The sequence below is a fragment of the Neopelma chrysocephalum genome, unplaced genomic scaffold, assembly GCF_003984885.1.
Source record: "Neopelma chrysocephalum unplaced genomic scaffold, ASM398488v2 Primary Assembly neopelma1_22b, whole genome shotgun sequence".
In the NCBI taxonomy this organism is placed as follows: domain Eukaryota; kingdom Metazoa; phylum Chordata; class Aves; order Passeriformes; family Pipridae; genus Neopelma; species Neopelma chrysocephalum.
Genome location: NW_020897690.1, coordinates 29,117,012 through 29,131,733, shown reverse-complemented (window position 1 = coordinate 29,131,733; position 14,722 = coordinate 29,117,012). Strand labels below are relative to the sequence as shown.

The 14,722-nt window shown below is 38.9% G+C and overlaps 1 protein-coding gene across 1 annotated transcript in view; it reads right to left on the bottom strand.

The window, feature by feature from the left end:
* PHLPP1 (PH domain and leucine rich repeat protein phosphatase 1) overlaps window positions 1-14,722 on the bottom strand; it is a 138,544-nt gene that overhangs the window by 29,072 nt on the left and 94,750 nt on the right. Inside the window, exons 5-9 of the mRNA XM_027682412.1 lie at window positions 7,985-8,131; window positions 7,214-7,444; window positions 5,775-5,977; window positions 4,081-4,141; window positions 2,121-2,216 (exon numbers count right to left, since the gene is read on the bottom strand). Coding sequence (XP_027538213.1) covers window positions 2,121-2,216; window positions 4,081-4,141; window positions 5,775-5,977; window positions 7,214-7,444; window positions 7,985-8,131 — 738 coding nt within the window. The remainder of the gene's footprint in view (window positions 1-2,120; window positions 2,217-4,080; window positions 4,142-5,774; window positions 5,978-7,213; window positions 7,445-7,984; window positions 8,132-14,722) is intronic.

The window sequence follows — 14,722 nt, the reverse complement described above, 5'->3', positions numbered from 1 at the left end:
GCCCAATTCCCTCTGGAAGTTTTGGTGGAATCAATAAGTTCTAAGGACAAGCACATCATTCAGCATCAGCATCTTCTGGGAAAACGTGGTTTGGTGCAAGCATTCAACCAACTCCTTTAGTATGCAACTCTTCAAGAGTACACAGTGTTGACTACAAATAGACCTTTCTAAAAAACCAGACAAAAAGGAACAAAAATACATATAAACATCTATTCAACAAGGCAACAAGGTCATTATGGCAACTCTTATTTCCTTTCTCTTTGAGGAATCTTTGGAAACATCAATTTTATGCATTTGTCCCACGTAGCTAAGACTAAGTACCCTTTTTGTTATTTTTCAGTACTTTTAACGCTGAAATGGTTGTATTATGTACCAGAAGACATTGTTCCCATTTTCTTTAATTGAGACAAACATCAGTACAGAATCCTCTATCTCAACTGCTTCAATTCTTAGTCTTCAAGGATTATTTTTCTGTTTCAAGAAGCAAACACACAGCATCAACTGTAGTTCGTTTATATTAAGTGCAACCTTCACCCTTCCAGGAAACTGCTGGTCGCTCAAGGCTTGAACGTTTTTGTTTAAGAATTGCAAGAAGCCTCCTAGGAGAGCCCTGCTCACTCACTTCACAGGTTTTCAGGGTGTTATCCTATGTAGAAAGAAAAGCACACAGCAATGCACATAAACACACTTACTGAGCACTTGTATTTACTCGATACTTACGTGTGTGAACTACTGTTGAGCCATTTGCATTTGAGTCCAGACCCAAACTTCCCTAAAGTCTAACAGATATTCAAAGCCTGTCTTTTGAACGGAGCAGGGCCTTAAAACTGAACTGACTTATTAGGAGCTAAGCTATCTAGACACATACTACAAAGAAGAGCTTTCAAAGATAAGCTCTTTCCTGGGGTTAATGATAAGATGGCATGAGAGACAAGTGGGATGTTGACTGTACCTAATTTCAGCTAATCATTAATCTCCCAGAGATATCCGGTATGCCTCGACAGCCCTGGCTGTTACGAAGTGCAAATGAAAGACAAATGAACTTTTGCACCCCCACCTTCTGAGCAGGCATGGTTTCACTTTGTGTGAAAAAACAGAGGGATTAATAGTCTGCGTGTTAGTCTGTTCGTTTGCTCAGCAAATCTCCTCATATCTTCTTCTGCCCACATTTCTGAAATCTATTTTCTCCCCATTTCTGACACTAAAATTGCCAAGTTTACATTGCATTACACATTCATCTGACCCACAGAAAACTATCCTTCTTCTTCTGATGCTCTTCTGTGCTGTATAGTCCTTAAGGAAAATATTTAATAGCTCATGACATACTTAGCTGCCTACCATCTTCAGTGGCTCTGCATATCCCGATGTACTTTCACCCCTTGTGCCTTGCTAGTATGTTCTCCCTCTTTCACAACTTCTCTTTTGAAGTGTATGAACACTCAAGAATGACAGCTTTCTTCCAGTGAAGGCAGGAATTTAAAAATTCTCAACACCGCACCTGACCATTATACTCACCTGGAATAGGTCTCTCTAGAAAAAAAATTAATAAGACCCATTCATTATTTAAACTGAACTCCTATTTTGCTTCCTGTTCACTTCTTTTCTATTATTTGTATTTATCAATTTTAAGTTTAGGCTCCTGGAAAAGAGATCATCTTTGTAGTGAAGGCAATTGCTCTACTCACAGGAGTTTACTTGCTTGATATGGCTTCAACTTCCCTAAACCCTTTTTCACTCAAACATGGCTGTGAACCGGAGTCTCGAGGCATCGCTGAAACTAAGTTACAAGTTCTGGACCTCTAAACTGTCATGCAAAGCTACAGCTGTAAATATTTAATATTCAATATTAAAAATGAAGGGCTTTTCTGCCTGAACAGCCACATGAACAGCTTCAAAACTTCCACTTGAAGTTCAAAGGCACTACTTTCTCTGCATGAAAGTAAAAGAAGAAAGGTTGGGTGGAAGCTTGAGGCATGACGACACCCCGCAAGGTAAAAATAAAATCAAACAAAAGATAAAACAGCCCTGACAGTCACTGGAACAAGCTAAACACTGAATCAGCAATTATTTCTGAATTGCTTATCCTGTTCCACGTTGTGCAACTGGTCTGCAAGACTTACCGGGCAGGCAGCTCACGTATCTGATTGTGGCCAACATCCAACACTTCCAGTTTCCTGCTGTCACACACCCACTCAGGCAGGTTTTCCAGGTGATTTCTATGAATAAAGAACACAAAGAGGTGTAACTAAATGATAATCGAGACGTAAAGGCTATTAAGTATAGAGCCTCAAGGGAGATACAGATACCTGCAGGAAACAAATCTGCTACATAGCATGTTTCCTATGACATTGTATCATCCCTCCTTCTGTGCAGTCAAGTCCTGAGTGAGAGGGGCAAGAAAACTAACAGCATTATTATCTCCCTACATGTGCAGTCACTAAGAAAATGGAAAAAACTGCTTCCAAATTATCATGGAAGCATTAAGAGTATCAGAGTACCAAAAATGAAGTCTCTCCATGGAGAAGAAAATTTCTAAGATATTCACACCCTACACAGTCAAAACACACCTCTTTGATCTCTCATAAATTTAATCCCCAAATCCACTCTACCATTCTTTAGCTATCTCACTGAATTGAGCAATTTTTTTGTGTATTTTTAAAGCCAACTGTTTTGCTTTTCTTGCATTTATCTTCACAGAAACTAACCCTTCTGAAAACTAAGGTCCCGGGGGCAAGTTTTTCCAAATATTGCACTGAAAACACACAGATAGGCAACTCTGGGGCACTCCTGTATCCTGCCTTATAAAGACAAAAATTAGCAGATACATGGAGGAGGTTGTGTGCATATGCCTTCACATAACCACTATTTCAGTCAGCATACACAGAAGCAAAACTGGGCATCAAATAATAGTCAGGCACTCTCAGACCTGAAGTTCAGGACAAAGGAGGCTTACAAAGCATGAACATAAATCAATCATGTACTTGTATCCTTTAGTTTATTCCTGCGATAGTCTTTAACTAAAATATGCAATAGCAAGCCAATCTCTCTTCTCTGATAGCTTCCTTTCTATTCTCAAGCAGATTTCCCAAATTCCAAGCAAGCCAAAAAGCTAAAGACACTCTACTCATTTAGTTACAATGCCATCACTGAAATGAAGAACAAAAAGAGGTTTGTGATCAAAATCATGCATTCTATACCAACTTCACTTACAAACGTAAATGGAAAATGCAGCTTTACAAAGATCGCTTTTCAATAGATTACTTATTTAGTCACACCACTGTGTTACATTTAGGTGAACAATGTGCGTAGCTCAGGGTTGAGGAAACTCTGAAGTTGATGGCCACTAGCCCAGGTTAACTCACTAATTGTTATGATCATCCGCAATAGCTTCAGTGTTTTAAGTAGGTTTTTTAATGAATGAGATTATCACTTCAAATGTAGATGAGTAATTTCTTAAATAAGACAGCCATTAAGCACATGTATAAATGTTTTCTTGATTCAGTCCTGAAATTGTAAAACAAACTAAAACACCCCCTTTTCCATTTCTTCCCTTATCCCACCTTCCTCACTAAGATGAAATTTACGTATGCCTTCAAATGGCAACTGCAGACATCTCTGTAGCAGCCAGGGCTGTGGAGAACAACGATGAGCTGCAGGAGCTGCCAAACTGATGAGTAAACTATCAAACCATCACCTACGCTGGGCTTACGACGCAGACATATCCAGAAAGTAACTCCTGCACATGTCTCAGATTGGTGTATGTTTGAATCATCGTCTTATAACTCTGTAAGATAGGAAATCTTTAAATCATGGAAACTCTTTTCCTCTAACCATAGAGGCACATTTTGCCTTTGGCAATTTAAAAAAAAAAAAGGGGGGGGCAGGGAATCTATAAAGGGAAGAACTGACCAGTAGAAAACAAGCCCATGCTCTATGCTCTAACTCTGAAAATCAGTCTTTTCATATCTCAAGGTCCAATTCCTGCCCCCACTCCCACCCAGTAAGATACCAATGAATGTCATTGTTCCATAAGAGTCTTTGATGTATATTTCACACATCCAAGAAAAAACACAGTCTTACCTAGAAATATCCATATAAGCCAGGCAATTAGGAACTGGATACACATCAAGGTGAACAAGTTCTAGGGGAAAAAATACATATAATAACAAAAGCGGTGATAAAGATTTGCACCTAAATGACTGTTCCATAAGAATTACTTTAAGAGCTAACACCAAGACATTTCAGAGCAAGTCAATAATCTAAAAAACTTCTGAAAATCTGGACCCCTGTGAACCCAGTTCTGTTTCTTTATTATGTCTTAGTACATTTGCTCTAGTACATTGTACTTGCTATGACAGAAACTGCATAACTGATCAGAGAGGAGAAACTGGAGGATTTTAAAAGTTTAACAGCAAATTCTCATTTTTCCATTTTTGTCACAGAGCTGTAACTTCACCTCCGCTGCCCTCTGCCCAGAAGAGTCAGTCACAAACCTGCTCTACTTTTTTTCACTGGTCACTAGTGGTACAGACATGGGAAGGAAAACTCCCCACTCTGGAACAGCAAGTTACAGGATACCACAGAATCCTCTACGTCATGGCAAGATCCAGAGTATTTTTCAACACATTACATGAGCCTTCGCGTGCCTGTGGAGTTCCCAGTTGTAGGCAGCCTTACAGACCTTTCTATAGCACCATGACTACTGCTAGCAGTGTTACTACTGAAGCAATCAAAATACAGTTCATAACCTAAGGTTTTTAGGTAGCTAATACTTAGTATTAAGGTTAAAAAAAAAATGCCAGACATTTATTTAAGCCTACAGAAAAATGCACTAAAATGAAACTGTACCCAGCATCACAGTTTCTTTGGAAAATGACACTAAAACAAGATGGCTGAGAGTGCAAAGAGAGGATAACCAGGAGAAACAGGAAGACCAAATAGGCAATTCATTGCAAGATATGGGTTGACTTGGATTCTCAGCCCACATTGAGCAGCACGTGCTCAGATTATGTTAACTTTTCTTAGCTACAAAGATCCTGGCATGAATACTTAATGAAGGCATAGGCTTGGGTATCACTAAGATGACAGTCTTTTAAAGGCAGTTCAGATTGTTCATCAAATTCATAGCTCTCTGAGCTTTCATTTTCTTTATTCCATACCGAACTACTCCAAGCAATAAAAATGGTGGTGCAAACTGAGTATTTTAAGGAATAGCAGTTTCCAGAGACAGATCAAACCGATGCGATAAATGAAACACAGGAGTTATTCACCTGGCATTATTTTTATTATCAAATACAAATGAAGTTACTCATGGATTTTGTAGCATTCTGCCTAGAATAGGGAGCAAGAAGTAGTAGCAAAAAACATATATTGTTTTGGCTTGTCTCACAAATGGCCACTTGTTCAAACTTTCTCAATGCAGGGAGAAGCAGTTAATTTCTTATTGGCCTTAGTAAAGCAACACATTAATAAACCAAAACAAATGATAAACTGAAGTACCCTCCCTACTGACACAGAGAAGAATTTCAGCCCAAATTGTAAGGTTTTCACAGTTTTCAGATCTCAAAATCAGTAGCCCAGCATTATTTGAAAGTCACTTCTGAAGCTGAGAACTGCCAGTAGCATGACACAGCACACGTGAAACCCTTTTATCCAGGGTAATGTCAAGAGCGTCCTGATTATGTGCACTGCACTCCACAAGCATCCCAGAGAGAACCAGATATGAAAACAGAAGTCAGATGACAACACCACGGCTGCCCTGAAAACGCACTCACCATTTGAGGAAGCATACAGAGCTTTGAGAAAATATCCACTGATTTTGAGGGTTACCAGTTGATTCCTTTCACAGTGTAATACTTCAACGTTGTTAAAAACTGTTGCATCCAGCTCCCCAAGTCTGTTGTCTCTCAGATCTAGCTGGGTCACGTGATGCAGAAAATCTACTTCATCAGCCTCCAATCTCCTAATTGAATTCAATCTTGCAGACAAAAAAAGAGATTAAGTGTAATTATGCGGCAGGTTCCTGCTGACAAACAAATGCTCACTCTAAAATAAATCAGTTGCACTGGATTAAACTAGCACACCTTCAGGTTCTGATCAAGGTTGATTTTTAATATTTTCCCCCTTGTTACGGTATTCAAAAACAGGATGGATCCACTCTGTCACTTTATCCATCATGACAAAGGAATGATGACACCAAGCTCCTTTCTAAACTACTTTGAAAACTACTTATGAAAAGTTCTGCAAGAAGCTAAGTATTATTGTTACTGTGTCTATAAAAATAAAAGATGATCTGGCTGTTATTTGTGCCCAATAGCTTGGAAAAGAACAAAACCTCTACAGTTCCTGCTGCTCTGTCATGAGCATGTGCTGGAAAAGCCTGCACATATTGGAGACTCTTGCCTTATTGAAAGGCCAAATTGAGATTTATGAATTCCCATACATTTGCTTGTCGCCTCTCCACGTTTCACAGTGAGCAAAGTCAGAGACCTAAAAATGGGTGTTGAATCAAAACAAAGCAAAAACCCAAGACAAGTGGGTCTGTCAGATAAAGAGGACAGTCTAATCACATCTTCACCACAGTGCATTGACACTGCCAATACTCAGCAAGTTACACCTGAATGAAATTATCTATAACCCAACAACGTTTGAGACTGCAGAGCACTCCAAAGAGTTCAAATTCCCAGCTCTGAACAGAACACTAAAACCAGTATACTAACTTCTGTTTGTCCACTAAGCCAGTTGAGGATAAGCTGAATAAGGATAAGGATAAATATCTACAGTTCTGCTGTTGCTCTTGCTTTTGAAGAGGTGCCCTCTGTGTAACACAGTTGTACTTCCAGAGTAGCTTCATCTTTCAGATAGAAGCTTTTTGGGTCAGGGACTATCATCTATACTATATTAACACTGCAGCAACAAGAACTGCAGGAATCACCAGTGTCCCAGGTTCTGTTTCATTTGATCTTTTGGTGCAAACATTATTTCCCCCAAAATTCATCCTCCTACCTACTGACCCCCCTAAATGCTTCCACTTCCTCAAAGAAGAGTGCTAAGTCACGGTAAGTGCTGTAAGTTACATAACACCACCAGAAACATGGTTCAGTGAACTAACACAAGAGATTCATACCCAGGGGCTATTCTGACAGCCAAGGAGAAGCCATTTCAACATCAATAATTCAGGCTCACTTATTCTTCCCCTTTTCCTAATACCTACCTTAGATCCACATGTTTAATATGAGGCATCCTTTTCAACACCTGTAGGTTCAGGGTATCCATGCAGTTTCCTGACATACAAAGCTTATCCATGGCAGTCAGCTTCTCCAGAACCCCCGGAATGTCAGTGAACTCATTGAAGGACAGACTCACATAGCTAAGCTGATGCATATGCTCCAATTCATCAGGAAGGGACTGGAGAAAGTTGCCATCCAGCAAAAATGTCTGCAAGCTATTAGAAGTGGGGGAGGGGAAGGGAGAGTGAAGAAAGTGAGTGACCTGTTAAATCACATTTCCTTCCTATAAACACACAAATCTGCTGCAGTTACAGTGACATACAATATAAAAAAGGGCAGCAGAAAGAAAAACGTTAAAGAATAATGCTTTAACATCTGCTACGGAAGATATCCACCAAATAATTAAAAGCTTTGGCAACTATGAAATGTAGGCCGGGTTAGACAGTTGTATCTTCAAACATCTCCAGAACTGCAACTTGCATCACAGCTGAAGCACATAAGCAACGAAGTTTAAAGATTTTCTTCACCATGAAGGTGACCCTTGTGCCAAATGCTGGGGACTGGAAGAGCTTCGAAGCACAAAGTGTGCTTTCCCTCCATCCACAACTGCTTCCATATGGATCTACAAGCCACTCTGCTGTGAGAAAACCCAGTAAGTTTAAACTGTTTCTCATAGCAAGAGTATGTAGAGTCATGAAACTGCTTGTTGCTTTTATTATCAGGCTATGTACGTTAGGTTTTAAGAGAGTACTTGCTTTTGCATCTCGCCTACAACTGCTGGAATGCTTCTGAGGGCATTGCAGGACACGTTGAGTTCAGTCAGAGTTGGGATACTGCAGACTGCCAGTGGGAAGTCTCCTAAATTATTATTGGAAAGGTTAAGGCTCTTCAACTTTGTGAATCTAAAATTAAATAAGAAAAAATAAAAGGAAACAAGTAAGTAGTTGCCTCGCAATAATTACTACAAGGCAAGTTTGGTTATATAAATGCAAATCACATGAATTTTTAGCTTATATGCTCAGAATAACCAGGGAAACTACTAGACACTCAAGTTCAACACTCCTTGTAAGAAGTGTTCTTAATCACATCAAGCTGGCACAGAGAAACAGGCCCTCCTGAACAACACATTAAATATATTTTCCAGTGAGTGTAACAAAGAACGAAACCCTTGCTGTTCTTATGATACAAGCCACTTCTGTGGCATCTCACCCTGTACCAAAGCATTGCTGTTTTTCTGAACGCAATTTTCGCTAGTAAAACTACCATTGTGATAAAGGCTACAAGGTGGAAATTCTCAGCCTATTTGAACACTAAATTTTTGTAGTGCTGCTCAGGTCCAGTCAAGTTTGCCTTTCAACCAAAAGTTCTCATTAGAATAGACTGGTTTGAATACAGCTGGGAAATGTGCTGAATTAAAACAGAATTTAGCAAAGCTTCTGTAGTGACAGAGGCAAATTCTTATGCTCTTGATTAAGTGCAATGTCAAAGCTTGCACAGGTGTCAAAATTCTGTCCTTGACATGCCACAAAGCTCTTAAAAGCCCCTTGGTTTATCACATCAGCCAACAAAGCAACTTGCATGTGTTTGCCTTATTAAAAATTACCAAAACCATTTGAACAAAAAACCCAAGAAGGAGACAATCCAATTAGCCAGCCTGCGTGTTCAGCAACATTATTATGGTTGCCTGACAACCACTGGGAGGTATGCCTAAAGGCAAGTAAAAGGATGAATGAAAAGATCTGTGTTAGATTCTCATAGACGGGAGGAAGTTTCTTTTCTGGCACAGTTTATACCACGACATTTTATTTGGACTTAATTTTCCCTTCATTAAGGCTCAAGTCCTTTATTTGCGTGAGCAGGCTTTTATATAACTTGGCAATGGAAGCAAAACTGCACCTATAAGTGCTGCTATTCCACATAAAAGTAATCTCCAACAGCATGTGCTTGTACATCCATAGCCTCTGCATCAGCCTAGCACATTCTTACCTCAGAGAACTTTGTCCTCCAACCAGAAAACATACACAGAAAATGCATCAAGCATGAAAAGGTTAAAGAGTTTTAACAACAAAGACTTAAAAATCCCTAGTAGCTACTACAATCAACTTGCACACACCTTTAGTATTGTCTAAATCAAACTCATGTCACTGACCAAAACTCAGTGTGAAAATGTAACCAGCAACCAGCACCTTCCTACCCTATTTCAATGAGGGTTGTTGAGCCACAAAGACTGGTTGTGAACACATAACATTTACACGTTTGCAGCAAGCAAGGGAATGCTGTACTCTATTGGTATTTTGGTGCAACCATGGCAGAAGAAAAAAAAATGGAACTATCATTGCCAAAGTTATCACAGATTTTGAACACCCTGTGCCATGCTGGAGGCAGAAGAAGTTTGGAACAGAGATGGAGGCTTCAGTAAATCTTGCAATCAAATTAGTGCTGCAGGGGAAAAAATGCTACTGTGCAGAAACAATGACTAATCTATCTCTAAAGGGAGAACTGTAAACTAAAAAGGAGGCTAGAGTAAGCTAGCTGATATTATTAAGGGCTGCTAGCCAGAAAAAAAAAAAGTATGTTTTAAATACCGCACCTTCGCGTTCCTCTATTTTGAGAGAAAGGGCCTAAAAATCTTAATCCTAGAACTGAAACACACAATCCCACATTTATCTTGAAGACAACTGTAGATTTAGGCCATAGATATACTGCCTTGAATTTTGGGGTGTTTCTACAGTGGAACAGCTGTCCCACATCTTCCTCAAAGTTAACTGCAAATATAAACAAGAGTGCTCCAAGTAGTGGACTCTGAGGCCTTTAGAATTATTTCTTTTCCAGTATTTAGGTAAGTACAAAAATAGTCATAAAGATTAAGGGCATATTAAGTCAAAATAATTAAGCTGCTGGAGAAACATCAAAATGTAACCTTTCAAATTTTCAAGTCAACCATGAAAAAAGATTGAACTCATTTAACAATCACACCAAGGTTACAGCCTTTACCTGTGCCACTCTGTAGTCTCAAAAGGATAGTCTCAGGGATTTTGTACACTAAACAATCTAGTAGAAGACTTCAAATACAATCTTGAGATAAAATTACAGAAGATCAGAATAATAGAGGAAAGAGGACTGGGGCAGTGGGTGGTAAAGGAAGCTAAGAAATACGATGACTAACAGCAATGCAGTGTTCAGTTTCAAGTTTTTCTGCACACATTCTTGTTTAACTGTCCTAGGTCAAAGCCAGAGGCAGGGAGAATCTCCCCCTCCCCAGCATATCTGTATTACATCTCTACTACCCTAATGTATGTTGTAATGTGTGCTTATTAATGGTCTTCTGTGAGTAATCTAATTACTAAGGACACAAACGGAACTGGTTAATAGTTCCTTGCAATATGTAAGAGAAGATGAGTGAGTACATCCAGTATTGGATAACCCATACAAAAGCTGAACAATGCACACAGAAGCGTACATCAAAAAATCCACAAATTAAAGTTCATTGTTAAACCACATTTAAGAAATGCTGAAAGACAGACACCACAAGTTAAGAGATTAATATAAGACATCTGTCCGGAAAGAGATATTTTCTTCCTTTGTTATAAACACATTCATTTACAAAATGCTAAAGCTGCATTTCTTCTCATGGAGCACTGTCAAGTACAGAACAGTACTGAACCAAACTAGCAAGCGTTTGCTCAAAGTTAAGATTAAAGTTTACCTCTCATCTTTGGCCGCTTGCTTCCAACTATCCACATCACAAACGGGCTGGTGCACCTCCATTACGGAGGACTGCCATGCTGCACATTTAAGATGCTGAACTGTTTATAGCGCTTCTTATATCTACACAGATTTACAGTCAGTCACGCCAGTATCACTCGTAGCATCAATATAAATAAGGTAGGAGATAAGTATTCTACAGACTCAAGTTTTCTGTTGCTGCTGAGCTTGCAAAGTGTCAGGCTTCAAACAGATTTTACAGAGCAATACCTTTACTGTTTTCTCACATCCAAATCTTTACTCCTATCAGAAGCAGGGACATGCATCAATGCTGCCCATGTGGCATTGCTAGAAAGAAGAAAGGGTACAAAATTGCTCGTTTGAGGCATGACAGTATAGTAGCCTCATATCAAGCTGACACACATACTTTCCTTCCTCTTTTCCCTTCTTCCCTGATTCTAGACTTGTTATTTGTTAAAAAAAGTCATCCTGGAGAACAGCATCTCTCCAGGCACTATGCTCAGTTAGCTTACTAAGCTTTCTATTATAACGACCAAAATATAATCACTCATTTCTCTGAGCAAAAATAGCCCTACTTTAGGATGGAGCAAAATGTTGACATGTCAAAGCTTGGGTTAAACATGCAATATGATTGAACACTAATTACTGTAATTGAGCCAAAAACTGCCCACTTACTTAATCCCAAAGCTGCCACATCAGGAGTGGCTTTAGTTTGACATACGCAAAATGAAGAGAGGGAATAACAAGAGAAGTTTGTATCACAGCAAAGCAATGAACTGACTGACGTGCTAATCTCAAATTCAGATCTACCCAATGCAAACAGCAGAGGAATTTCCATTACACGGTACAGCACTTGTGTTCCACTACGTTTGGAGTGAGGGGAATAGTATATTCAAACTGGTCATACCCCATCACTGAGATGCAGCCATAATAGACTCATCTGACAAAACTGGTCTTGCTGTACTCTTACCAAAAACAATTAAAAAGTAGTATTTTACTACACCTAAAAGAGAAGACATGGTTTCGTAAGGGACAGTCTGATGAAAACAATCAGTTCTCCAATATTATCTCCAGTACCTGGGCTGTTTCATGACTATGCTGTGGTTTTAAAGCATACCTCAGCTTCAGCACCATTTCTGAACAGAGCGATGGCATTTACCTAGCAATGCCGTAACAAGTTTTGGAACTGAACTACCATTTGCCACCTTCTTGAACACCTGCTACTTTGGTCACTAACTTAATCATGAAGAGTTTCCATAAAAACCTGACACACCAATTTCCTCCTTGGAAATAAAAGGTGCAATTTACTCCCTTTTTGCAGTTGCGTCTGATTCCCCATCCATGGCCTTATTGCCTAAGGGAGCAGCTAGCCTAGTGCCAGAAATACTGTCTTAGCATTTCCCTTCCCAAAAGGTGTCATTGTAAAAGCCTTAAATTAGTAAGACAATTAAAATGAACCATTCCAGCCCTCTTGCCATTTGTTGTGGCAGCTGAATAGAGGTTGACTGTTTCTGCAACAACTAGGGAGGTTCACCCGAAGGCTTGCAGGTGAAGGCTTTGCCTAACTACAGCAGCCATCCCCACCTTGGGCGCAGAAAAGTCTTCGATAGATAATATGAAGAGGAGGAAGGAGGAGTTCTGCTGTTTACCACTCCGTTTCTCTGGACAGGACTCCTGTTCATCCAGACATGAAGTAGCTCACATCACACCACACAAAAACAGATGGAGTAAAGTCCATCTCAGGAAAGAGGGTCACTTAGTTTGAGGACAAAGATTCATTCCGGTCAACTCAGAAGAAACTTGAACAAATTTACCCATTAATTATCAGTTTCTCAAGTAGCTGAATGAATAATGAAAACAGTTTATCTCATTTTTTATTTCCTTCTTCCTTTCTTAAAACTCTATGGGGGAAAAAGCAAAAGAGAGGAAAAAGCAGACTGATAGCTGTAATTCTGGTATCTTCACTATCCTTTATGCTAACACACCCGATCATATCACCGTGATATTCCTCCCATCTACTTGCACATAAAACTATTAAAGGCAAAAAACAATTCTGGCATACAGGCTTGAGTCTATATACAAAAATTAATTGGTAGATTGTATTAAAAAAAAAAAAAAAGGAAAAGAGACTGCACTACACAAAAAGGAATAATCCTAAATCTAGGCGGATATTTTTCAAAATATACAAATAATCACAGCCAAATTCAGACTATCTCCAAACGTAATACAATAATAAAGCTTTCATTATATTACGTAGTTGGTAAAAGTACCATAAAGACAAGAAAACAAAATGTATGTTTTGTTAGCAGAAATAATCTGAGCCTAAACTCTACTCTGCAGTTCTCAACTTCTGTGCATACCTAGCACACATTGCTTCATATGGGGGGAAAGACTGTCCTCAGAGGAAGGACAAAATTCCTAGGTAAAAAAGTGAAAATATATTCTCATTCTCTACACTGGAGATTTATAACTGAAATGCAAAAGCTTTAGCTAGGGGTGGGCTTCCAAACTGAAACATATTTAAATACATGAGAAGAAAACCCTTACTTTGGAAGCCATATCAGAAAGCAGTAGACAAGTAAAATGGAGACTGATACACAATAAATGGATTCCATAAATATGTTCACTACTTGTTGAAATATTATTTGGAAGAGATACTGCTGCACTTAGCCTTATAGTTCCATTAAAGTGAATCAAATTAATAAGTGTAATTTCTGCTTTTAGACCACACTATTTTTAAAAATGCTATTTTATAGCATATATCTTACTGCCATTTATTTTTCTCATGCTACTATTAAGTTCACTGTTGCAATTTAAAAATAAAAATAAAAAATTCAATGTGTTTCTGACGTTAAACCAATTTTGCAATCTTCCCCACTTAGTGATTTGTAGACTTAATTTTACAATTGAATTTTCCTTTAATCAAATGTCACTGATTTTTCTGGGTGTTCACATGAGGGCACCTTTCTTGAAATCAGAAAGATACACAGGAGTTAAGTAGAACACAGTCAAGAAGAATTGAAAAGAAAAGTTTTCTCTAACAAAACTAAACTCTTCCGTCAATATCTTTACAAGCTGAATAAAACATAAGCTGTTAAGTTACATAAACAAAAAATTCCAAGTGCCATCTTTAGTATTATAAATACATAAAAAATATTCCAAAGATACAGAGATGAGAAAATAAGTGTAGCATCAGAATACAGCAAACACTGGATGGGGTTCGTTACTAGTAGACGTCTGTTTGTTATCAGTAGACCTAGGTTGCCAATAACATGCCAACTTCTCCTTCTTGCCCTACTGCTTAGATTGCTATGCTTCGGTATTTGACTTGAGTGAAAGGTGAGAAGCTAGTATAAACGTAAGGTTCCTTGGCTCCAAGACCAATAGAGTGTGAGAGAAAGCTCCCAGCATCTTCCTGCACCATGAAGCATGCAATGGCACTCCATTCTTTGCATGCTTCACACATTAGCCGGGTTCATTTAAATAACATCTGAATAGTAAAAAAACCCAAACAAACCAAAACAACAAATAAACAACAAAAGACAGTAAACAAACATATCCACCCCAACCCAACAAAAAAACCTTAAAAAAAAAGAAAGCTCAAATCTTTCTCAGTGCATCTATTGGCAGCGCCCTGTGGGGCCTAATAAGGGGGAAGATGTATATTTGACATGTCATTAATCCATCCAATTTCAGGACCCCTGGTGGCCTAGTGGTTAGCATGCAGGACTCTCACTGCTGCAACCCAGGTTCGATTCCCAGTCCCC